Source organism: Penicillium hispanicum (genome assembly GCF_028827665.1).
Source record: "Penicillium hispanicum strain IBT 35686 chromosome Unknown utg000004l_segment0_segment0, whole genome shotgun sequence".
In the NCBI taxonomy this organism is placed as follows: domain Eukaryota; kingdom Fungi; phylum Ascomycota; class Eurotiomycetes; order Eurotiales; family Aspergillaceae; genus Penicillium; species Penicillium hispanicum.
In genome coordinates, this window is record NW_026623196.1 from 3,002,940 (window position 1) to 3,029,471 (window position 26,532).

General features: G+C 37.7%; 7 protein-coding genes across 7 annotated transcripts; 2 read left to right on the forward strand and 5 right to left on the reverse strand.

The window, feature by feature from the left end:
- Window positions 1–385: 385 nt before the first annotated feature.
- Window positions 386–1,614, reverse strand: N7459_004908 (aminoglycoside phosphotransferase family protein; the record flags this gene model as incomplete). Its single annotated transcript, XM_056944092.1, has 2 exons — window positions 386–1,362; window positions 1,416–1,614. 2 exons carry the CDS (start codon window positions 1,612–1,614, stop codon window positions 386–388), a joined length of 1,176 nt encoding a protein of 391 aa, XP_056800975.1.
- A 513-nt stretch (window positions 1,615–2,127) lies between these two features.
- N7459_004909 (uncharacterized protein) lies at window positions 2,128–4,232 on the reverse strand (the record flags this gene model as incomplete). Its single annotated transcript, XM_056944093.1, has 2 exons — window positions 2,128–4,152; window positions 4,194–4,232. 2 exons carry the CDS (start codon window positions 4,230–4,232, stop codon window positions 2,128–2,130), a joined length of 2,064 nt encoding a protein of 687 aa, XP_056800976.1.
- Window positions 4,233–4,813: 581 nt separating this feature from the next.
- N7459_004910 (uncharacterized protein) lies at window positions 4,814–6,484 on the forward strand (the record flags this gene model as incomplete). Its single annotated transcript, XM_056944094.1, has 1 exon — window positions 4,814–6,484. One exon carries the CDS (start codon window positions 4,814–4,816, stop codon window positions 6,482–6,484), a length of 1,671 nt encoding a protein of 556 aa, XP_056800977.1.
- Window positions 6,485–6,578: 94 nt separating this feature from the next.
- On the reverse strand, window positions 6,579–7,782 carry N7459_004911 (fungal specific transcription factor domain-containing protein; the record flags this gene model as incomplete). The annotated part of the gene is made up of 2 exons (XM_056944095.1): window positions 6,579–7,698; window positions 7,745–7,782. 2 exons carry the CDS (start codon window positions 7,780–7,782, stop codon window positions 6,579–6,581), a joined length of 1,158 nt encoding a protein of 385 aa, XP_056800978.1.
- A 427-nt stretch (window positions 7,783–8,209) lies between these two features.
- N7459_004912 (uncharacterized protein) lies at window positions 8,210–8,431 on the forward strand (the record flags this gene model as incomplete). Its single annotated transcript, XM_056944096.1, has 1 exon — window positions 8,210–8,431. One exon carries the CDS (start codon window positions 8,210–8,212, stop codon window positions 8,429–8,431), a length of 222 nt encoding a protein of 73 aa, XP_056800979.1.
- Window positions 8,432–8,455: 24 nt separating this feature from the next.
- Window positions 8,456–9,454, reverse strand: N7459_004913 (HpcH/HpaI aldolase family protein; the record flags this gene model as incomplete). Its single annotated transcript, XM_056944097.1, has 3 exons — window positions 8,456–9,038; window positions 9,093–9,145; window positions 9,209–9,454. The coding sequence occupies 3 exons, from the start codon at window positions 9,452–9,454 to the stop codon at window positions 8,456–8,458; spliced, it is 882 nt and encodes a 293-aa protein (XP_056800980.1).
- Window positions 9,455–10,636: 1,182 nt separating this feature from the next.
- On the reverse strand, window positions 10,637–11,928 carry N7459_004914 (TauD/TfdA dioxygenase family protein; the record flags this gene model as incomplete). The annotated part of the gene is made up of 4 exons (XM_056944098.1): window positions 10,637–10,765; window positions 10,820–10,953; window positions 11,004–11,736; window positions 11,797–11,928. The coding sequence occupies 4 exons, from the start codon at window positions 11,926–11,928 to the stop codon at window positions 10,637–10,639; spliced, it is 1,128 nt and encodes a 375-aa protein (XP_056800981.1).
- Window positions 11,929–26,532: the final 14,604 nt, after the last annotated feature.

The window sequence follows — 26,532 nt, forward strand, 5'->3', positions numbered from 1 at the left end:
TCATTTTTCTGACCAATGTTAATTTATCCCGCCTCAAACGACAACATATCGAAGAGAGAATACTCTTCCGAGGAACAGAAAACATGGGTCAATTTCAAGTGACAACCCTATTCCCGATCGCCTATAATGGTCTAATATCTTTTCTCATAGGCCTCAAGTAGCAGCAGAAAATGAGCAACTGGTTCAGCTAATTAAACGAAACATAGGCATCCCGACCAGCAGTGGAGAGAGCGGCTCTCCCTGGATCTTATCTTGTCCGGGATTGTATAGAAAGAGAGATATTTTTCGATACTGAATAATTCGGAGGATTTTAATCGGATCACCCTCGACTCAATCCAATACCTGTCTGGGCAGGTGGAAAACCGCAAGGTGTCCATTCTGTCGTCTACACGACTCTCGTTTCTCGGACTCGATCAAGCCACCAATGAGCATAACATTGGGGTGAAACACACTCCGGCAGGTAAAGAAACCAGTCATCATCTTCATATGGTGACAGACAATTAGTGCACCTAACAGATTCGTAATAATCTGGGTAGAAGCCGCTGTATTCCCAATCAAGGATGCCGGTAATAGAATACTGGTTGTTTTCGGTCATTTCCACCACAATATTGTCTGGTCTTAAGTCGCCGTGCGTGAAAACAATATGCGGTGTAGAGTGTTCGTACGAAGGCGGCGATACACGATGAAGCAGCTCAACGAAAACCTGCCCACCAGGGTGTGGACTTGAGTATATGAAGTCTTCGAAATCATCGAGACCGGTGATCGGGGTCTCACTTCGTCGAAGATGCCTCCTGATGTCTTTGCAACCTTCGCCCTCCACCCCCCCCCCAAAGGCAGTTCCCTGGGTATGAGGCAGGGATCTTAAATCGAGGAGAATTGTGTTTAGCTGGTTGCTGAGAGAAGCCTTTTGGCCACAGTCTAGGGTCGGCCAAACCTCCCCCAGAGACACCGATCGTACATAACTCATAAAGATCAAGGAGACACCACTGATAGACACGACCCCAAGAGGCTTTGGCGCCGGGATGCTTGGCTTATGTCGCTCAAGGTACTGCAAGGTTGTGTATTCGGTGTAGTCGTCGATATTGCGCACCGCTTTGACGACTATATCGGTAGCACACTTGAAAACCATTCTCCGGCGAGCAAATGCGCCTTTCCAAATGACCTCGCTCCTCTGCAAGGCTTGACATATCCTTTGACCAAGTCCGTTAGGCAGAGGGTCAGCAGTCTTTGACACTTCTTTAAGTAGCTCCAAAACCGCGTGAGAGAGCGGAAACCGCACTTCAACCGGATCTATTGCACTGAGGGATTCTCGAATATCTTCCTCCGGTATGAATTCCTTTTGGGGAGTTTTCTTTGTTCTCTCTAGTAGCGGCGATTAGGTATGGCAAGGCAATGGTTACATGAGTTGTGCTTACCAAGAGAATGTTGGACAACACTCCGCATGTCAATAAGTCGATTCGAGTAACCCAAGGGCATTTGAGTAGCTAGGTCAATCTCTGGATTGTCCTTGACAGCAGCGTGTAACCTTTTCAGAGTATGGGCGTTAAACCTCGCCGCTTTAGATTGGCGGTGCATGGGAACCTCCGGCTCGTCATGGGCCCTTTTCTCGGCCATCGTGAGGCGATGTTTTTTTCCAAATACGCCAAGGAAAGGCCAAATGCAGCCCAGAAATAAGATACACAGGGTATCAATAGCTGCAAAATGGGAACGTAGCTCAGGAAATGACAGGAATATTCTGATAGGAGATGAGTAACAAGCAGGAATCTGCTCAAAATAAAGGAAGGAGTTGAAAGATGAGTGTGCTTTGTGGCACATTTGCAGTTGGGTTGATGCTCGCTCAAGCATAATCCCAACAGCAAAACAAAACAGAACAAAACAGAACAAAACCAGCAGATCACTCATGTGATCAAAAAGCTGCCTCATCCATATTCAATGATTTATAAGGCTTAGGACTCATCATAGTCACTGTCAGGCTGTGGTAATCATCCTCGACTTCTGAACGATATTTTTAGTTCATGGACCTGGCATTTTGACTGTTTACCTAACAACTATAGTATGTAAGATATACCAGATTGGGTTCCAATATCGGAGCTTCATTGTAGCCCTCAGTTATAGGCGATCTTGCATCTATACAAAGACCAGCTTGCCTGTCGATCTCCCGCTGTCTCCTGTTGCTACTACAATGATCATGGCCTTATCTGGGTCTGGAACCCCTTTCTCCTCGGGTCGACCTTTCCAACCCCCAGACACATCCAAATCCACCCCCCACTGGCTGTCCATGATCCTCACATCCTCCACTTCACTGCCGTCGACATACACACGCAATCTATATCCCTCGTTGTTTTGAACATTCCCTGACACGCGAACCTTCATCCCTTCTGTTGTGTTGAGAGCCGCGGTATCATTCACCGTCAATTCCGGCGGCACCGATCCTAGAGTTCTCTCCTTTTCATGGAGCAGAATGATATCTGTCGCCAGCGCCGAAGTCCGAGTGGGTGCTTGCCGCAGCTGACTGGCCTTCTCAAAGGCAAAGGCATAGCGGAATAGACTGTTATCATTATACGCCTTGGACGCGAAGGTGAGATTCACAGGCATTCGGGTGTCAGTCATCACGCCCATGGGCACGCTGACTGTCGGGATTCCCAGTTGGCGGATCGCACAATTGCCATTCGAGTAGAGAACGCCATTTCGCCATGCATCTGCCGCAGAGGCCTTATTGACATCCGAATCCGCCTTTCCCACGTCACCGTTGCACGGCCACACCACCGCATCGAGGTCGAGGGTGTCAAGCCAGTCTTCAAAGTCTGCCTTGCGCATGGCTTCGAGGTTCTGCAGCGCTTTGCCCAGGCCTGGGATGTCGAAGGTCGGAATCCGTCCGTCGGTGATTTGTTTGACGACATCGACGTGACGGACGAGTGGATCGTTTGAATCGTACTTGTCAGGGAGAGACCCCGGTGGTTGAGGGAAGATGGTGGCCGAGTCTACTTGCGCCAAGCTGGTCGCGACTTTTGCGTCGTCATTTTCGGCAAGAAAGTCGTCCCATGCGTATGCCATTAGCTGACACATGTCGATGTCATTGCGATGGGGAGGCGTGATGGTCTCTGCGACCGGACCATTTGCGCACCTGGTATCTGGTTTTTCGAACTTGGTGACGACAGGGAAATCGACCTCTTGAACCGTGGCGCCAAGTTCCTCCAAGATTCTCCGCGCGTTGCCCCAAAGATCGATAACGGACTGGCGAGTATGGACTTTCCTCGCCGTCGGATCAGCGTCCACTAAGCCAATGTACATCTTGGGGACCCCGATCTTCTTGCCGGCGAGAGCCTTGGCGTCGGAGAGGTCGTGGTATGTATTTGGGCGAATGTTGCTGACTTCTGGGAGCTGAATGAAAGGCTGATCTCTCCAGAAGTCACATTTTGTCTTCTCATCTTTCGCAACGATAACATCCAGCAACGCGAACATGTCCTCGACTGTCCGTGTATGAGGCACAACAGTATCGCAGGTTGGGAACAGCGGCCAGTTTCCTCGAATAGAGATAAGCCCTCGGGATGGAGTATAGGCTACCAAGCCGTTATTTGAAGCGGGAGAACGGCCTGAAGAGATGGTTTCTTCGCCCATGCCAAACACGCCGAAGCTCGCGGCCGTCGCCGTCGCCGATCCGTTGGACGACCCGGATGCAAAAGCGGCCGTGAGATATTCGGCGTTGTAAGGCGACTCGGCGCGGCCATACACGCCGCGCTGCATACCTCCTGCAGCCATGGGTGGCATATTTGTCCGGCCGAGGATCACTGCGCCTGCTTCCCTGAGCCTCTTCACGGTAAATGCGTCTTCATTTGCCGTTAGAGTTTGGAACGCGGGTGAGCCAGATGCCACCGTCATGCCATGGATCTTATACGAGTCCTTGATGGTGCACGGAATGCCGTCCAGGGGACCCAAAGCTTTGCCTGAGGCACGTCGTTGGTCTGAGGCTTGCGCAGCTTCAAATGCATTCTCATTGATGATGGGAACCGAGTTGAGCAGAATGGAGCGGCGATCGTACTTTGCAATGCGGAGGAGATGTTTTGCGGTTAAATCGACGCTGTTGGTGTGACCTTTGGAGAGTGCTGATGCAAGGTCTGCAATCGTGGCTTCCACGATGGATAGGCTCTGTCGCTGGTGAGTAAATGAAGTACTAGGGAGGGGGTGATTCTTACTGGCGACGAGTTGACAGTATCCATGGCCAAGGTCGACATTGAGTAGGCGGGAGATGAGAAGAGAGAAATCACACGAATCAAAAGCCCATTTCAACAGGGCGCACGCCGAGTTTTTATGCCACGGCGAAATACAACCCCAGTGGACGATCGTTTCCAAATGGATCCTGCATGGACAACGTAGGATGCATCCAGGTAGTCGGAGGAGCTGTTCAATTGCAGCGGCCATTTAGCAGCTGCAGATTACTTCGTGCGGGGAGTATCGATATTAACAGCTGTTGATAGACCTATTGTTGGCCAATCAAATCCCCAGAAGGGCCCAGTGGCTATCAACTCGCAAAGCCATGATTCATCGCGGACAACTATCTACAGTAGCCGTCCTGAGACCATGCGGACATTGTGTGCGGTTGAATGGCTCGATAAGTTGGTGGATTTCCATTCGACATGATCACCAGAAGAGTCCAGCTTGTCATGCCAAGTAATCAAGAGATTGGGAGATATATTCTGAGGTGTCACCGAGACAAATTTCGACCTTCTGGCATATATTTTCAACATTCTAACTACTGCCCCTGCGGAGGATAAATTGTCCATTGCAGCATCTTCATCTCTTGTCCGCTATCCCGATGGCACCCAGTCTCTCCAATCATGATCGTGACCAGGACCAGGATCTAGTACCTGGCACAGTTCGTCTGGTCGACATTGCCGGCCATGTCTCTGCTCTTCACGACACCTCGCACAAAGACATTGTGCTAATTCCTCATCCGAGTTCCGACGCGAACGACCCCCTGAACTGGACATATCGTCGCAAACTGCTCGCCGTCAGCATGGCGTACCTCTACGTCTTCGGCACGGGAATCGCAACTTCTCTACAGTACTCTGTTCTCGCAAATATCACAACCGATACCGGTATCTCTACTGCTGACCTGGTGCAAGGGACTGGAGTCATGTTCCTGTTCTTTGGCTGGGCTTGTCTCATATGGCAGCCGATTGCTCTCACCTACGGACGCCGTGGGGTCTATCTCATCACCATGCTTCTCACGGTTCCCATGATGGTATGGACCGCGTACTCAACCTCTGCTGGAGAGTGGTTTGGGCACCGGGCGTTGATCGGCATTATTGTCTCACCGATAGAGTCCTTGTGTGAGGTCACAGTCTTTGACCTCTTCTTCGCCCACAATCGCGGTACGTATATGGGTCTCTATGTTTTCATCCTGTTTGGATCGAATTTTCTGGCCCCGCTGGTTGCGGGCTGGTTCAATGACGCCTATGGATGGCGATGGACCATGCATTTTGGCGCAATTCTGTGCGCTGTCATCTTTGTGATACTGTTTTTGTTTATGGAGGAGACTATCTACTTTCGGGACAATGCTGTGGACGGCGAAGCTGCTAGCAGCAGCAGCCCAGGAGGTCAGCATATGATGGAAGACAGAGAAAGTACGGATCCAGAGAAACAACCACCAGCAACAACGCCATGTTCTTCGGAAACATCTGAACGCGTTGCTATATTCCAGAACATCAATGCAGGCTGGCGCAAGTATAGCTTGTTCAAAGCTCTGCCAGGACGACCCAATCCCATTGATATGATGCGCATGGCCTACCGACCCCTCATTATGATCTTTCAGTTCCCCATTGTTGCATGGGCTGGATTTCTCTATGGCATCAACTTGGCCTGGTACAATGTCCTGAACGGAACTGCCAGTCCCGTCTTGACGGGGGAACCCTATAACTGGTCAGCCGCACTAGTAGGCTGTGTCTACACGGGTCCCATCATCGGTGCAGCGCTTGCTTCACTGTGGTCGGGAAATGCAGCAGATTGGATTGCCCTCCAGCTTGCCAGACGGAACAATGGCATCCGCGAACCGGAACAGCGTCTGTGGGTGCTCGCAGCATCTGGTATCATATCTGCCGCAGGTCTCATCACCTGGGGAGTTGGAGCCTACCACGACGTCCACTGGGTGGGTTTGGTATTTGGACTTGGCATGCTGACATTTGGCTGTGTGACTGGTGGCTCGATTGCGGTCAGCTATAATGTTGACTGTTTCAAAGAGATCGCAGGGGAGACGACGGTGTCTATTATGGTGATTCGGAACACGATCGGCTTTGGCTTCAGCTATGCCATCACGCCTTGGTGGACGACCCAAGGGCTACAGAACTGTTTCATTACGGCGGGGGTGATCTCTCTCGCGTGTTCGTTGACGTTCCTGGTCATGATTGTATACGGCAAGCGATTGAGGCGATGGTCCGCGCCTGCGTATCGGAAGTATATGGCTACGAGAGTCGTTTCGCAGGACTAGGATACAGACGGACGGAGAGGATGCCGAGACCGATTGTTTCTAGATAGTGGCGACCTTGAGAGAATAAGATAGAGTATTAATGTGACACATAGTATTATGACGTGGCTTCTGCGAGCCCGAGCAATCGCTCACCAGCTTCCGCCGCAGAAGGGATATCGTGCTCCAGGTTCTTTGCCAAATCCCCCAAGAATGCAATCAATCGTTTCGCTTCGGACCGATATCGACCATTGTCGTACCGGGAGGCATTGCAGATCATATGTCCAACGCCGAGCAGCTGATGCAAGATTTGACTGCTTGCAACCTTGAGCATGATGAGAGGCGCTTTGGTCACTTCTTCGAGGAAGCTCTCGGCGATGGCCATGACCTCGTGGGCCGGGGCTTGACAGTAAAGTAGAGCCATGATGGTGACGAGCGTTTCCGTACAAGTGATCTGCACCGCCATATAACTGCAACGATTACTTTGACAGCCATCGTCGGGCGCAGACAAGGTAGATAATATACGCGGTTTGCTAGCTTTGAGTCGGGCTAGACTATCAAGCAGTGTGGTTGGGGACGGTCGATCGCAGAACACGGCCAGCAATGCCTTTCGATTTTTACATCCGTGAAGGCAGAAGATTGCGTACTCCAACAGTCGAAACAAGTCGGTGATATAGTCCCAGCCGGCAGTCCAGGCGTGTGTTTCAGGGTCCATTGCCGGGGTGATGCGAGGATAGAGAACTGAAACCTGCGCCTCCGGCATTCGCACGACGTGACCGAGGACGCAGGCAGAGTGGATCTCAAGACGGTAGACGCACCAGAAGAGCCGTCGCCGGTCGTCCACCTCGGATAGGGACAGATCATCCGGCCAGAGGCCCTCGTCATGGAAGCCATGTTGGGCCACTGAAGCGTGATATAACCCGAGGTAGCGATGGAGGTCACTATGATTGCCACGCAGCAGCGAGTATACGGCCAGGAGACCAAACGATCGCAAGTAATCCAGATTGTGCGACTGGACAATGCGCACCGGGATCTTGGACACAGCTTCGGAGAAGTATTGGTCGCTATCAGGGATGGTGATGCCGTGCAGCAACGTGTGGTCGAAGACAGCATCCAACGCGGCAGTCTGAGAGCTGACGGCGCAGAGCGCCATGAGTAACATGTACGATGGCTCGTTTTCGTTGGGAAGCCCGTGTTCCCAGCGCATCGACAGATCGTTCTCCGGGAGAAACGGAAAACTAGACGCGATCAGTATATGTCGTGCAATCCTGCGCATGAGCATACTAGCACTGATACATGGTGTCACGGTAGATCCGGACCATTCGGCGTATCGCATGAAGCGATCTGAATCCTGAGCTTTGCGTCTTGGTCTGCCGGCCGTCGCGTTCGCTCGACCGCATCAATGTTGGCTTACGGCCTCTTTTCCGAACTGGACGGTTCATTGTGCATTCGACTTCATAATCAGTACAGGTGAGGCAGTGGCTGGACGGTTCAAGCGCTCGGCGGCACTTCAGCCCTCTGGCATGACAGAAATCGCAGGCCTGTGAGGCTCGTTGTCTCTGGCGTGTGGAGTAGGATTGCATGTTCGGGAATTATACTGGATTCCACCGTTCAGGATCTGGGACAAGCAGAGGACTCGTCATGGAAAAGGACCGATCTTGGGGAAGTTGATCAACGTAGATCCGTTATCAATTTAGCAGCTGGAGAAATGCGATAGCGAGAGATAAGGAGGAGCTGCACCACCCAATCATGTCGACAGAGAACAACTCGAAGATCTCCATTCTTCGAGAGGGCGACTACGATTATGAGCTCGGCACGATTCTCGAATCCAGTGCTGGTGCGCAGGATGCAGCGGCATCCCATATTAACCTGTTCTCTGTTCCAATTATCTGCCACGATATCACCTACGCGTCGAGATCCATGCATTTCGAGTATGGATTCCATGAGACTAAAGATCAGAAGATCCGATAGATCAATATGACCATTGGCATCCATCTATTTCGCAAGAGCGAATATCTCACGGGCCTTCTTCAACTCTTCAACCGTCCCCTGCAGGGCAATGGTGTCTGCGGCAACAAACATCATCGCTTTGCCCTGACCCATCGCTCGCATCGTCTCTGGCGGTCCCAATGCAAGCCCGCCACATGGCATGTTATGCTTCTTCAGGATGCTATTGAACTTGGCCAAGGTTTCGTGCCATTCCGGCTCATCGGGCATCCCGGCCAGTCCCATCGAGACTCGACAATCGAGGGCTCCGAGGAACACGGCATCGATGTCAGGCACCTCGGTCAATATGGCGTCCAGATTGTTCACTCCTTCTAGGCTTTCAATTTGAATGACCACCGCCGCTTGGTCGTTCATGTTTTCGTGGATCGATTTGGACTCGTCGATGGGAGTATCGGTGAAACCCTGGATCAAACGGAACGGAGGCGCGGAGCGAGTGCCGCCCCATTTTCGACCGTATTTGGAGGCCGATATGATATGCTTGGCCTCGGCGACTGTATTCACCTGCGGGACGATGATGCTGGCTCCGGCGTCGAGCGCAAATGCCACTGAGGCATGGTCATGGCCAGGGATGCTGCCGAATTGTCAGCCAGGTTCTAGTCATGCAACGGAGAAGAGAGGTAGATACCGGACAAAGGGAATTGTCTTGCCTTCGCTCATGAAAGCGATCTCATGGACCATCTAAGCACATTCGATTTAGTCCAGTCCCAGGGCCGGTAGTAGATGAGAATAATCTGAGCATACTGTGGTCATAGTCTCGACGCTACACGCGGAGTGTTCCCAGTCCACCCAGGCCATATCGAATCCCAGCGGAGCAATAAATCGGGCAGTTGGAACAGTGCTCAGTCCCAGATAGAGGCCCGCAAGCGGAGGGATCTTGCCTTCGTGAGCATCGCGCAATGCTTGACGCGCACGGTGTGGCTGGAAGAGAGACGGTGCCCGGTATGCCGCCATACCCAGGTCTTGTTGTACAGAGTCATTCGCTGGCATTGTGATGGATGAGATGGTTGACTGAGCAGCGAGGTGTTGAGATGTGGGAGGTTTCTCGCCCCCAGCGGAAACTTCTGCTAGGTCACCAACAGTTGCATGCTCAGCCTCACCTATCGGTCGTCTCCGACACCCCTCGTCCGCATGAACGCATCCTCGCCATGACCTTGATTGCGTAAGAGCGCGCTTCTCGGGATCACTGTAGATCAGCCATCATCGGGCCGGACATGCAGCAAGAGCAACAGGGGAACGGGCGCACCGCTGGGACACCCAAGGTGATCAGGATTGTTGTCCTATGCAGGGACGGAGATCAACGTCATGATCGTACTTCTTGCTCCATCCAGTAAGTCTGTTGTCTCCGCTGATATACCCGGACTTACAAAGGCGCCCCATAGAATCGCTTGTTATCCAATAAGATCTCGCCATGACGGCCCCCAGTTGCTCTGCAATCTGGCCCCATGAACAAATGGAGGGTGAGAATACTGAGTGAGGCTTGCAGTCGACCGATAGTAACGGCCAAGGTCCACCAAAGGTTGACCAAGCCACAGACTGGCTACTATTCTGAGTCGACAGGCTCTAAAATCGGTGTTCAGGTTGGCCAGTCTTGGATGTCTCACGTATTCGGCACTTGCATAGGTCTAAAGGTAACAGGACACCACGCCAAGAACCACCGGAGAGAATCAGGAAGGATAATAGGAGGGATTGCAAAAAGAGCTGAACCCTGGGAGATAGGATGAAGGGTGTCCTGGCTGCATTTCTTCGAATCTTGACCGCTAATTGTCTGCCATATCTTACCAAAGCTAGGCTTCTCTTCGAGAGGCCTCTGTGAATGGCTAACAAACAATTCTAGGATCAACCAACCACACTGAAGAAGGGTCTGATACGCAGGTTGGTCCCAATATCAACTTTCCCGAAGCTGGAGCGGAAGTCCAAGGTACACTCGGTATATGAGTTGAGTATTAGACTTCAATAGAACTTCTCTGGTGGATATACCTAATGCCACTGTAGGAGTGTTCGACATTGACACCTTGATCAGTTACTTGACAAATGTCAACGGGCATCCAGGGGAATGTGTAGCCACACATGATGCGAACCGAAATATAGTGATCGAACAAAGTGCCGAACGCCTTTGCTCAGTGCATTCACAACCAACCACCCCTCCTTTCTGCGGCATGATCCATGTGCCTACGCGGGAGTATTCTCAGGGATATAAGGAGTTTTGTATGGGCGCTCAGCCTGCGGTGTGATACGTGCCAAATGGCGACGCTCGCCCGTCGTCCAGTCAATGATGGCAGAGTGAGCAGTGACACGGTTCTGATTCCCATGAGTCTCTCAATAACCCCAACTACTGATCAGGTGTAGACTTACATCCCAAACGACAACTGTCTTGGGCGCCCATCTAATACGGGCCTGGTAGTCAATTCCCCTGCCGATATGGCCCAACAGGAAGCCCAGGAGCGCATCACTTTCTTCTTGCTTCAGTCCGACGATACTGCGTGTAACTTTCTAGAATGTCAGTCAAAGCGGGCAGAGTATCTTGAGGGATTCTTACAGCCATTGTTGACAAAAAGGGCCTTCTCGCCGGTCACCGGATGCGTTCGAACTATCGGGTGTTCGTTCTTGACTGGCTCTCGTCTCACGACCCCTGCTCGCTTCAAACTGTTCTCGGCCTGCTCAAATCCAGAATGAACAGCTTTCAGGCCGTGGAGTCGCTCTTTGATAGCCGGTGAAAGCCGTCGATATGCCTCGACCTGGTCCACAAACGCTGTATCCCCACCTACCTCGGGACCATCAAGGATGTATAGGAAGGTCGTGCCGGGTGGCTGCTGCTCATACGTAACGTCGGAATGCCACGAAACACTACTATTCTTGGCCGCAAGGTGTTGATCAAACTCCCAGGCATTATTGTTCCGATGAACGAGATGAATCTCCGGATATCCCTCGGGAGATCCGCTCGTCGGGTGGATATGATGTCGGCCATAGTAGCCTCCAAAATCGAGGGCCTCCTGAATAGACAAATCCGCAAAGTCTTGATCTCGGAACACAACGACTTTGCGTTGCGCGACGAGAAGCGCGAGCTCGTCCTTTCCGGCGTGCGAGAGCTGGCTCAACTGGACGCCCGTGATTTCGGAGCCGATGGTGGGCGTGAGCTTTTGGATCTTGGACCCTTCGACCAGGAGGTTTTGGAAGGAAGCGTCGGCGTCTTTCCCGTGATCGTGGTGAATGAACGCCTCGAGAGGTGGGTACTTCTCGCCATAGTCCCAAGTGGGCAGGTAGTTCGGGTACTATATCTCGTCGACGCGTTGAGCGATGGCTGGCGATAACGCATTCTGTCCAATACATACGCTAGCAGTCGTCTTCCCCCCTTCCTCATCGATGATCCGTCGCACTCTTGGCTTGGTATCGGTTGCCCCTGCACTGGCCTTTACAGGAACAATAATCTCCTGGGCTGGGTTTTCGACGAGAGATGGTGCCATGCTGAGTTCTTGGAGGCGGAGATGTGGGTATATTCTCGCAAGTATGAGAATGATTTCAGTGGATCGAATATCAAGATAGACCCAGAAGATCTCCGATCTATGAGAATCTGGTCAGTTAAATATTCACCACTCCTCTGCTCGTGTTCTCTTGCACCATTCCCTTTCGAAATCACGCCTCAGGTTCTGCGGACTCTACGTAGCCACTAGATGTATTTATATGGGGGATAGACTTTCTATAAGCGCAAAATGTCTCCATATTCAATTGAATCAAAGAATGCTTTGCACAGACTTCCTCATTCCATAGACAAGTCGAGGATGTCCAATACCACTGATGGAGCTTTGACATCACGGTGATTCAAGTTGTCAAGGTGACAATTGTATACATCAGCATCAGGGTGTTATCATGAAGCGGGGTAAGGGTGTATCATTTGCGTGCTCGATGGGATAATAGCGCCATGCGGTTCTGGCACGCCAATTTGATATCCATGGTGAATGCTGATGATAAAATGGTGCGAGATGGTGACAACGAACCCCGCAATCATTAACATTGATGGACGGAGACCGTCAAATCTATACAGACCACCCCGCACATCCATAAGCCTCAAGGCTCCCTTTTAATCCATTCAAGATTATAATAAGAGCAATCGAATGATGGACGTAGTACTTTCTAGTCTCAAATAGTCTCCAGGGATTCCCTCGGCCTAGACCGGACAATACTTGTTATCATTCTAGTTGCTGTCCGCAAGAAACACGCGTCGGTCGGAATCACATTATCGACTCTCTGGCGTCTTCTTGGTCTATTGAAGAAGCATAAGCTCTATCGAGGTTCCTCCTATCTTGGTATCTTGGAAAAGTCTCTGGATTATAGCAACTTTCGCTTCATAGACACCTTCCTGTTTTGTACTAGTCCAGTCCACACATTGTGTTTCACCAAGCATCTCGTTTTCTTTTTCTCTTGCATCGAGCAGATCCTAGTATCGTTGGCGGTATATACTGGAGATCCGTTTCCCCGAGGCAATTGGATAGCCGTTGACATGCTGACTGGAGTGCAGGATTTTAGGATGCGCCAAGGAAGGCTTAATCTCCGGCGTTGACGATGTACGTAAACCTTTGCCACTTGGCCTTGAGTGAAGAGATGGGACAAAGTAGCTCACTGGCCTCAGCAGGGTCATGTAATGCAATCATCAGATTCTGGATGTGACATATCGCGACTTCGCGTCTGGATCTGCGCGTTCGAGGTTGAATTTGGCGCGATCGGCAGTCCATCGCCCTCTCCTTTTTCTACCTTTTTCTATTCTTATATCCCTCTTTCTCATTTCTGGGGCCATTCACTAGACTGCAAGGACGGCTAACTTCCGAAAGAAACCAGCCCCATGGATCATCCAACCCCGACGGGGGCAATTTCCCACGTTGCAAGGTTCTTTCAACCAACGGATTCGATACCGGATTGCCCGATGGCATTGCCGAGTCTGAAGACACGTTCCCAAGTCTGAGGACGCGTTCCAACGGGGAATCCACCAGACGGCGTGGGGCAGCAGTCAAGGCTTGCCGGTGGGCCTCGCTGTCCAGTCAATTGACGCTATCGACGCCATCGACTCCATCCAACCCGCCCCGTCATTCTCCTGAATTTATAACTGAAACAAGCGGTGCTCCTGAGCGGGTAGATGGATCCGTTTCGCCCCCGCGACTTGCGACCCGTGGAGTGCAGTAGTCGAAGATAGAGCTGCTTCAACTGTAGGCGGCCCAGGGCGACAGTGGTAGTGTAGTTCGCCGGTAGTAACTAGTTATATACTACCTTACTCATGAAATTGGGAACTTCGGGGATTTATGATCAGCGCATCCTTCGGTGTTTTATGAAATTTACACAGCTAAAACATACAGGAACCCAAATCAACCAGTTAAACTATAGATGCCAGCTACCCTGAGGTCGCCTAGGTACCAAAATATATCTCACGTAAACACCAGTAGACTTCAAACGAATTACCGTAGCGAATCTCTACCAATCGATTCCCACGCCTCTTCAATCATCTTATATAGATCTTCTAAATCATGTACTTGCTAAGCTAACTAGCCAATAAATACATAGGATCACGATTAATAGCCAGATTAATAGATTTAGCCCATTTGAACTCTAAATAGCACTTACGGGCATATAATGGTTTGTTATGATAGTATACAACCTAAATTATAATAGGAATAGTGGTTTATGCCATACAAAGTGGGCCGCAGGATGCACTATTGTTACGGAGCGGAGTCAGGTGACTCCAGAATAACATTATTATGTAGCCGTCCTCATATCTTAGTCAATTACACATCTTGATCACATCTTACATCGTACCAACTGGTAGTATGTCTCCGTTCGCCAGGGTTCTCTGGGTCTAAAATTTTTTTTTATCCTTGACCTGATTGAACGACTCCGAGTATTCGAGTCCTTCAATCGCACGCCCGTTAACGCGCTCTGCTGGCTTCCGGCAGCCGTGTATAGCATCGCCGTCACTCGACGTTGATATTCTGCTCCAAGCCTGAGTATCTACGCACTTCGCTGGTTTCCAGTGTGTGCTCTTTTAATCCTCACCCTCGAATCCTTACTGTCGAGCCTCGATAACTACGTTTTTACACCTTTTCTCTCGCCCTATCTCTTCCTCGCGTCGCGTACGCGTTATATGTGTGTATGTGCGGGGTTTGGCTAAACCCTGCTAAACCCTGCTTATATTAACCTATATATACTGTATACCTATATTGTATAATCGTGATAGAGATATTGTGAACGCTATATACTTAGCTTATTAGCTATGTCTCTATTACTCTAATATATAGAATCTTAATCCTTAGCCTAATATTACTGCTAAGCTCTAGGTGTGTGTTAATTATATTATCTCCCACTTTGAGATTCCTTGTCTTCTGCGAGAATACCTATATCTCCTAGACTAGGTGATTAACTATTTATAGCTATACTATACTATATATAACTTTAATAGAGTATATATATATATAGTCCGACAGTAAGCTATAGTTTAAGTAATAGTTTAATCTACATTAGTAGTAGAGATACTATACCCTATACTAACTTCTGCTAAGACTACTACTATACTATTTACACTATCTGATAACCCTTATAATCTATACCCTTTCTTAAACCTACGCGAATCAGTGTAGGGAAACTGCCTATATATATAGTCTATATTTATTTAAGCGCTAAAGTAGAATCTATTTATTTAGTATCGCGAAACTATGTTACTTTTAGATTCCTTTTAATCTATATATCTAGCCCTAGTTATATATAACTTACCTAAACCTATTATAAATATCCTAAACCTATTTAATAGAAATAGTGAGCTAGTGGAGATTTATAATATAATATATACTTTAATATAGAATATATAGGTGCTATATATATAGATATAGACCTTAATAATATAGTAGCTAGTCCTTAGCCTACTTAGTCCTTTAGGATTACTTAGTAATCCTAGACTTAATATAAGTGGATCTTTTTAATAGAAAACTAAGGAGATTAGTTACTTTACACTAGATCCTAATTTAGATATCTATATTAAGACTGTTAAAGGTACTTCCTATTACTTAAATATTTACGCCTTCTTTAGTATCTTATATACCTAAATCCTACTTAAAACTAAGGACGTTATATATATAAACCTCTTAGGATATTTATATAATAAAGCTTTCTGCTGGTAGGTGATAGAGCTTTTAGATAAGGAATAAGTAGATCTAAATATAATATCCTTTAATATAGGTTAGTTTATATAATTAAAGAGACGCTTTAAGACCTAAGCCACTACTATATAAGCTAATATAATAAACACTTTTTATAGCTAATAAAACGTTATAGTATACTATTCAGTTATAGAATAGACGTAAAATATATTCTATAACTTATAGGTAGCTAAGCTAGATAGAGGTTCCCTTATTAATATTATTATATAGCTTAGGGCAGTATAGCTTCGTTTTAACCCCTAACTTCAGTATAATATAAAAGAACCTATATTAACTACTACCCTATCTATATTTATTAAAGAGCTAGATAGCTACTATCAGCAGTAGATATTAATATTAGACTTTTAAAGATTATATTAATATTAGTTATTTATATATATATAGCAGTATATAACTCCTACTTAACCCTAATTCTAGTAAAACTATAGACACAGAGCTAACTATAACCAGTATAAGCTATAGTAAAACTAAAATAGATATCCTTACTAGTCTAACACTTAGATACTACTTATATAATAGCTATAATTACCTTTACTATAGTTTAGTTATAGCTACTAGCAGTAGCAGTATTAGCTATACACTATATAACAGTATTAGTATTAGTATTAATAGTATTAACTTCTCTATACTTAGCAGAATTAGCTATATTAGCAGACTATATCCAATAGCTAAGCCTAGAATTAGTAGAACTAGAACTATACTAATAACTAATACACTAACTAATAAGGTCAATATCTATTTATAGATTACCCTTAGATATAGAATATATATTATATATAAGTAAATAGTCAATATCAGCCCTACTTCTATAGATATAAATATCATTAAACTATATATTATTTTAACACTAAAGAAGACCTATAGGACGTCTCTTTTATTAATACCCTATTAATAGCAGATACTAATTACACTAATAATAGTATAATAGGTAATAACGCCTTTTATATAGACCCTATAGGCCCTAATAACTTTAATAAACTGGATGCTATATATGCTAAAGCCCTAGAAGAAGATACAGATACCCTATCATATAATCAGATAGAGGTCTCCAATAGCATCACCTATATACAATATAGCGAGTGTTTTACATCTAACAATAAGCTACACCAATATCTAAGGGACTGTGTGACGCAGGTAAGCCTACAAAAGACAGGGAAGAAAACCCAAGATATAGGGTCCAGAAATAGGTAGATTAAAGCTAGGGAGAAAAGGAAGAAGAGTTTAGGTGGTGCCGAAGGTCCACCTTTATAAGCCAAACTCTTAATTAATCAGATCCCTTTAAGGTAAGCTAGTACTAGCCCTAAATATAAATAATATAACTAATCTAAACTAGTTAATATATATAAACTAAATAATATTTATAAACTAAGTAAACTAGATCTAGAGGTCCTAGGTTTAAACCTAGACGAGGTTAAATCTTTTCTTTTTATAAACAAAGTAAACAGTATCTAAAAGTTCTAGGTTCGAGCCTAAATAAAGTTAAATCTTTTCCTACTTCTAAATATACTATTATTAACTAACTAGTTTCTTTTACTAATTTACACTATCTATTTTATATAAATAGTGAAGATATATATTTAGGAACTATAGTGAAGTATAGTGATAATAACTAGTATATCTAGGGTTATTATATATCTTTTTAGTTAAGATCTAAGCTCGCCTTTAAGCTCTAATTTATAGTTATCCTCTAAGTCTAAATTGGCTTATATATTATTTTCTGTGGTAGTTAGCTAGTAATCTAAATTCTTTAGTTTTAATTTATTTAAATAAGTATTATAATACTCCTTTAGTACTATAGCTATATTCTTTAAAGCACTTATATTATACTAAGATAGATTATTATTATAGCCTATTTAGTGTATCTAGTATTGTAGTTTTTAGTTATTATAGTAAAAGCTAAAGACCTCTTTTACTTTAAACTTTTCTCTATCCTATATTTTAATTAGTAATAAAGGATTTTTAGCTTATTTTAGTAAAGATTCTAATTTTAAAGCTAAATATAGTTTTTTAAAATGAAACTAAAAATAGATTTATATTAACTAAAAAAGGTTTAGTTTAAAAGTGCTATTATATTTTTTTAAGATCTTAAATAGTCTAATTACCTATTTATTAAGCTTTTAAAAAGGTTAATTTATAGTAAAATATTTTATTATTAAGAGTATTTAACTGCTTTTTCTAAAATTAATCTTTTATTAATATTAGTTAATCTATTCTTTTTAGTATTTCTATATTAATAAGATATTTTCTTTAGTCTAGTTCTAGATATTCTATATCTAGTTAATAAAGTCCTATACTTTTATATATTTAGTATTTATTTTTATCTTAAAAACACTAAATTATTAGTTTAAAAAGGTCTTTAGTTTATATCTTTATTTAATTATAAATAAAGATATTTCTGTTAATTTATATATTAATACTATTTATATAAAATTAACTATAGATAGTTTATTTAATTAGTTATTCTAGTAAAAAGATATTACTATATATAGTCTTTATTTAATAAACTAAATTATAATTTTAGACTATCTATTTATTTAAAGGTAGTAAACTGTTAAAAGCCTTTAATTGATCCTAAATATCTTATAGAGATACTTCTAGAAATTAATAATAAACTAGCTATTTTTATTAAAAATAATAGTTTTAGGGAGGCTATTATATTAGTAAATATAATATAGAAATATATTTACTAAGTTTTAAGTAGTAGTTATATAGTGGATTAGTACTAAAATATAATATTTTAAGAATTAATCTATAACTATTAATGCTATATTAAATCCTTTTTAGTCTTTTAGTAGAGATATAAAGTTTATACTGATATATATTTATAGCTAAAAGGGTACTAAAAGTGGGTTTAACAGTCTAGGCTTTTTATTTTACTAGGTCTTAGTTTATTTATAGATTATATAGTTATTATAATATCTTTTAATATTTTTTTTTATATCTTTTTACTAGAAGTTCTTTCTTTTTAAGAACTATTTTATCTTTTTTAGCCCTAAATAGGCTAATAAAGGTTAATAATAGAGTATATTTAGTAGCTCTGTTTATAGGGTTTTATCCTCTAAAACTATAAATTAATCTTTAAATAGTAAATATCCCTTTTAGACTAATCACTTTTTAGGATTATTTAACTTTATAATTTATTAAGTTTAGTCTAAAAAAAAATAGTCCTTATTTAATACTAAGATCTTTTAAATTAGATCACTAAAAGCTTAGATCTTTATAATTTTAGCTATATATATTTAGTTATCTAGATACACTCTATATTTAAAGTTATAGTATAGTAGTAGTTTATATTTCTCTTTTTAGGAGTTAGTAGGTTAAACTTCTTTCTAAAAGAGAATATTAGCTACTATATTAGTTTTTTAGATTAATATCTAATTAAGAAATAGAACTAAAAAAGTAATTTAGCTTATTTAGCTTATCTTTAGCTAAGATACTACTTAGTTATAAAATATTTTAATACTTTATAATTAGTAAAAATATTAAAAAGCTAGCTTTAAAGAAGACTAAATAGTTCTGCTTTTTATTCTTATAGGGTTTAGATCACTATAAATATTTTTTTATTATAGATCTTATAATAGATTTTTAGGATAGAGATAGTATAAGAAAAGAAGTAAACTAAATGTTAAGCTCTATCTTTCTATTACTAAAAAAGGGTACTTACTACTATTTTATTAGAGATATTAGTATTTAATTAAGTTTCTATTTTAAGATTAAAATAGGCTAAAACTAATATCTTAGTTAATACTTTTTTAAATTATTTAAAGGCTCTTTTATAATTTAATATCTAGTTAAATAGTTAATCTTTCTAAATAAATTAGTAAAATAGTCTAGTAATTTAGCTATATTTTTTAATAAACCTTTAGTAGAAGTTATAAAATTTTAAGAATAATAAAACTCTTTTTAGGGTTATAGAAGTTTTCTAATTTATTAAGGCTATAACCTTTTCTAGATCTATCTTAATACTTTTAGTTTTAATAATAAATCCTAAGAATTTAGTTTTTAAAATAAAGAATTAATATTTATATAGTGCTATTTATAATTTTACCTTTTAAAGTTTTTCTAGGACTATCTTAATATACTCTATATACTATATAAGGTTCTTATTAAAGATTAAGATATTATTTATAAATACTATATAGACTATATTTAATAGATTAATTAGGGTATTATAAATATACCTTTAAAAGATAGTTAGCCTATCTATAACTCTAAATAGTATAATTTTAAATTTATAATTACTATATTAAAATTTAAAAATAGTAAAGTCTTTTAACTCTAGATCTATCTAGATCTAGTAAAAATCTTATTATATATCTAGCTTAGTAAAGACTTTAGTTTTACTTAAGTGTTTTAGTATTTTATTAATTAGTAGTAAAAAGTAGTTATCTTTCCTAGTGATCTTATTAAATTTTTAATAGTTAATATAGAAGTATAGGCCTTTTTTAGGCTTTTAAACTATTAAAATTAAAAAAGTAAAAAAGGCTTTACTAACTTTAATAAATCTTTTATTAAGATTTTTTAGGATATACTATTTTACTATTTAGAGCTTTTTTAATAACTATTTAAAGAGAGGATAGCTTTTTAGCTAAAAATCTTTAGTTAATTTAATTTTATAGTTTTAGCCTTTTTTTAATAAAAAAAAATATCTAACTTTTACTTTAAGAATATATTTTAGTAATTATAATATTTTTTAAAGAGCTACTAAAAGATTTTTTACTATTCTAATTTTTTAAGACTAAAGTTTTATTTAGCTATAATTACTATATTAATCTTTACTAAATAAATCTAAAATACTTTAGTGTTTAGATTTATAAGATTCTAGTATATCTTTATAGTGCTAATTATTATAATCTAGGTTAAAAAGATAATTAGTTCTAATAGTAGCTTTTTTAGTATTCTCTAGGGTTAGCTTTCTAGCTAGATATCCCTTTATAGAGCTCTCTCTATTTTATCTAAAATAGCACTAAAATCTTAGTAGTAGATTCTTTAGTTCTATTATTATTTTTATTATTCTAGATCTATTTAGTACTCTAAATAGGGGTTTTAGTTCTATTTTAGAATCTTCTAAGATTATTTTATTAATATTAAGGTCTAAACCTCTTTTTATAATATAGGATAATCTAGTTAAATTAGTATATTATTATAAAAGTTAGGCAGAATATAGTAATTTATAAACTATATTCTGTCTAAAATCAGATTTTAGCCTTTTAAATCTACTATTAGTATTAAAAAATATTACTATATCCTTTTATTAATCACTAAATTAAGAATTACTATTTAAATAATTATATTTTTTATTTAGCTATTAAAACTAATAGTCTAAATAGTTTATAGTAGGTCTATAACCTTTACTAACTATATTTTTTTAAAAAAGTTAATAAACTTTTAACTAATAAAGATAAATCTATTTACTTTAATATTAATTAATACCTTTATAGTATATATTTAACTATCTTAAATAACTTATATAAGATAAATAAAGATTTTATTACTTTTTTTAATTAAATAGATTAGATCTAATTTATATAAATTAATATTAATAAAGTTTAAAAAGGAGACTTCTTTTAAGCCTAAACTTTTTTTAAATCCTCTAAATTTAATAGCTTAGTCACAGTACTAAGTTTTAAGATAGATACTTCCACTATAAAAATTATATATTAAAGATAGTTAATAAATAGATATCTAATTTCTTTATAGATAAAATATTTATTTACCTATATTAATTACTAATACTTCTCTATAAAAAGGCAAAATAATCTATATAATAGTATTAGCTCTTTTTATACTAAAAAAAGATACTAATCTTAGCTTAGATTAGTTTTATTATCTTAGTAAAGATCTTTTAGATTTAAATAATATTCTTAAAGCTATTTAAAATTATTTAGATATTATATATTTAAGAATAAAATCAATTAAATTTTTTAAAATTTATAGTAAAGTTAATCTTAATTATAATAATTATAGTTTAGAGCTAAAATATTAATTAGTTTTAGAGTTTAGTCTTTTAGTTAGTAAAGGTCACTTAGGCTTTATTAGCTAAATATAGAAAGGTTAAAATAAAAAATTAGTATTTCTTATTTATCTTTATATAAAGTTTAAAAAACTCTATTTCAGTATTCTCTATTTAGTTAAGATCTTTAAAGATAGTTATAAGGTAATTAAAGATCTCCTCTATATTATTATAAACTATTATAGCCTTATCTTATATTTAAATAGAGATATATTTCTTAGCTAGTCTAATAATATATAAAATTATATAAATAATATATAATTCTATAGTGTTATAGTAGTTAATATTAGCCTTAAGTTTATTATATATCTTAATTTATTAGTACTTAAAAAGGGGTTTAACTTTATTATTAAAGAGTAGTAGATCTAGGATCTTAGTTAATTTAGGTTTCTTAACTTCTATAATTAGTATACTAAAAGGTTTATTATTTAGTCTAGATTAGTAGGTTTATTAAAAGATCTAGTATTTAGTAGTTAACTACAGTACTATCTATAGAGTAATAATCTATTCTTAGTCAACTATATCCTAATCATAGAGAGTAGTATCCCTCTCCTCTTATACTATATCATATTATTCTATCACACTATAGTATATTTCCTACTAGATATCCTAGTGCTAGCAAAGCTACTTTTAGATTCTTTTAATATTTCTAGTATAGAAAGCTCAGTTAAATTTAATTTATATTAAGATATATTTAGATTACTTACTGTCTTATAAAAAGAGGAGGATTAAATTATATTATAGGGGTTTATTTAGATTTAGTTCTTTATAAACTAGATATACTATAGTTCAGATAAAATTTATCTATATATAAATAAAATTTAATAAGATTTAAGATTAATATAGATTAAGATATAAGATATATTCTAGCACTAAATATAAAAATAAATAATATACTATAAAGGACCTAAACTTTTAAAGAAGTATTAAGTCTATATTATAGTAAAAAAAAAAAGAGCTTTAATCTTATATAATATAGATAAGCCTATAAAAGATAAAGAAAAAAACCTAAAATATAGGGTCTAGAAATAGATAGATTAAAGCTAAAGAGAAAAAGAAGGAGAGTTTAAGTAGTATTAAAGGTCTACCTTTATAGGCTAAACTCTTAACTAATTAGATCCTTTTAAAATAAACTAGTACTAGCCCTAAATATAAATAATATAATTAATCTAAACTAGTTAATATATATAAACTAAATAACACTTATAAACTAAGTAAACTAAATCTAGAGGTCCTAGGTTTAAACCTAGGCGAGGTTAAATCTTTTCTCTTTATAAATAAAGTAAACAGTATCTAAAAGTCCTAGGTTTAAGCCTAGGCAAAGTTAAATCTTTTCTTACTTCTAAATATACTATTATTAACTAACTAGTTCCCTTTACTAGTTTACACTATCTACCTTATATAGATAGCAAAGATATATATTTAGGAACTATAGTGAAGTATAGTGATAATAACTAATATATCTAGGATCATCATAGACTATAAGCACTTAGCTACCACTATAAATAACAAGGCCTTAGTATACTTCAGCTCTATAAATGCAGATAATTATAATAACCCTAAACACACCAGTTATTATCACTATACTTCACTATAGTTCCTAAGCACACATCTTTACTATCTATATAAGGCAGATAGTATAAACTAATAGGGGGAATTGGTTAGTTAATAATAGTATACTTAGAAGCAGAAAAAGATTTAACTTTACCTAGGTTTAAACCTAGGACCTTTAGATACTATTTACTTTATTTACAAAAGAGAAAAGATTTAACCTCGCTTAGGTTTAAACCTAAGATCTTTAGATCTAGTTTACTTAATTTATAAATATTATTTAGTTTATATATATTAACTAATTTAGATTAATTATATTATTTATATTTAAAACTAATACTAGCTTATCCTAAAAGGATCTAATTAGTTAAGAGTTTAGCCTATAAAAATAGACCTTTAATACTACCTAAACTCTTCTTCCTTTTTTTCTTAGCTTTAATCTATTTATTTCTAGACCCTATATCTTAGATTTTCTTCTCTATCTTTTATAGGCTTATCTATATTATATAAGATTAAAGCTCTTTTTTTTTTTACTATAGTATAGACTTAATACTTTTTTAAAAGCTTAAGTCCTTTATAGTGTATTATTTATTTTAATATTTAGTGCTAAAATATATTCTATATTCTAATCTATATTAATCCTAAACCTTACTAAGCTCTATTTATATATAGATAAATTTTATCTAAATTATAATATATTTAGCCTATAAAGAACTAAATCTAAATAAACCCCTATAATATAACTTAATCCTCTTTTTTTTATAGGATAGTAAGTAACCTAAGTATACCTTAATATAAATTAAATTTAACTAAGCTTTCTATACTAAAAATATTAAAAGAATCTAGGAGTAGCTTTATTAATACTAGGATATCTAGTAAGAAATATACTATAGTGTGATAGAATAATATGATATAGTGTAGGAAGAGAGGGATACTGCCCTCTATAATTAAGATATAGCCCTCTATAATTAGGATATAGTTAACTAGGAATAGATTACTACTTTATAGATAGTGCTATAGTTAACCACTAAATACTAGACCTTTTAATAAATCTATTAACCTAGACTAAATAATAAACCTTTTAGTATATTAATTATAAAAGCTAAGAAATCTAAATTAACTAAAATTCTAGACCTATTACTCCTAGATAATAGAGTTAAACCCCCTTTTAAATACTAGTGAATTAAAATATATAATAAACTTAAGGCTAATATTAACTATTATAATACTATAGAATTATATATTACTAGATTAGCTAAAAAGTATATCTCTGCTTAAATATAAGATAGGGCTATAATAGCTTATAATAATATAAAAAAGGTCTTTAATTACCTTATAATTATCTTTAAAGATCTTAACTAAATAAAAAATACTAAAATAGAGTTTTTTAGAGTTTATATAAAGATAAATAAGAAATATTAATTTTTTATCTTAATCTTCTTATACCTAGCTAATAAAACCTAAGTAGCCTTTACTGATTAAAAAACTAAACTCTAAAACTAATTAATATTTTAGCTCTAAATTATAACTACTATAATTAAAATTAACTTTACTATAAATTTTAAAAAATTTAATTTATTTTATTCTTAAATATATAATATCTAAATAATCTTAAATAGCTTTAAGAATATTATTTAAATCTAAAAAGCTTTTATTAAGGTAATAAAACTAATCTAAGCTAAGATTAGTACCTTTTTTTTAGTATAAAAAAAGCTAATACTATTATATAGATTATCTTGCCTCTTTATAAAAAAGTGCTAGTAGTTAATATAAATAGATAAATATTTTATCTATAAGAAAATTAGATATCTATCTACTAATTACTCTTAATATATAACTTTTATAGTAAAAGTATCTATCTTAAAATCTAGTACTATAACTGAGTTATTAGATTTAAAGGATTTAGAAAAGACTTAGGCCTAGAGAAAGTCTCCTTTTTAAGCCTTACTAATATTAATTTATATAAATTAGATCTAACCTATTTAATTAAAAAAAGCAATAAAACCTTTATTTATCCTATATAAATTATTTAAAATAGTTAGATATATACTATAAAAGCACTAATTAATATTACAATAAATAGATTTATTTTTATTAATTAAAAATTTATTAATCTTCTTAAAAAAATATAGCTAGTAAAAATTATAGATCTACTATAAACTATTTAGACTATTAGCTTTAATAGCTAAATAAAGAGTATAATTATTTAAGTAGTAATTCTTAATTTAGTAATTAATAAAAGGATATAGTAATACCTTTTAATACTAATAGTAGATTTAAGAGGCTAAGATCTAATTTTAGATAAGATATAGCTTATAAATTACTATATCTTATCTAATTTTTATAATAATATACTAGTTTAGTTAGATTATCTTATACTATAAAAGGAGGTTTAGACCTTAATACTAATAAAATAATCCTAAAAGATTCTAAAATAGAACTAAAATCCCTATCTAAAATATTAAATAGATCTAGAATAATAAAAATAATAATAGAATCAGAGAATTTATTATTAAGACTCTAGTGCTATCTTAGATAAAATAGAGAGAGCTCTATAAAAAAGCACTTAGTTAGAAAGCTAATCCTAAAAAATATTAAAAAAGCTACTATTAGAACTAATTACCTTTTTAATCTAGATTATAATAATTAATACTATAGGAATATACTAAAACTTTATAAATCTAAATACTAAAGTATTCTAGATTTACTTAATAGAGATTAATATAGTAATTATAGCTAAATAAAATCTTAGTCTTAAAGAATTAGAATAGTAAAAAATCTTTTAATAGCTCTTTAAAAAGTATTATAATTACTAAGATATATTCTTAAAATAGAAGTTAAACACTTTTTTTTTACTAAAAAAGGGCTAAAACTATAAAATTAAGCTAACTAAAGACTTTTAGCTAAAAAGCTATCCTCTCTTTAAATAGTTATTAAAAAAGCTCTAAGTAATAAAATAGTATATTCTAAAGAATCTTAATAAAGGGTTTATTAAAGTTAGTAAAGCTCCTTTTACTTTTTTAATTCTAATAGCTTAAAAGCCTAGAGGAGATTTATATTTCTATATTAACTATTAGAAGCTTAATAAGATCACTAAAAAAGATAATTACCTTTTACTATTAATTAATAAAATACTAGAATACCTAGATAAAGCTAAAGTCTTTATTAAGCTAGATATATAATAAAGCTTCTACTAGATCTAGATAGATCTAGAGTTAGAGGACTTTACCACTTTTAAATCTTAATATAGTAATTATAAATTTAAAGTTATACTATTTAGAGTTATAAATAGGCTAGCTATCTTTTAA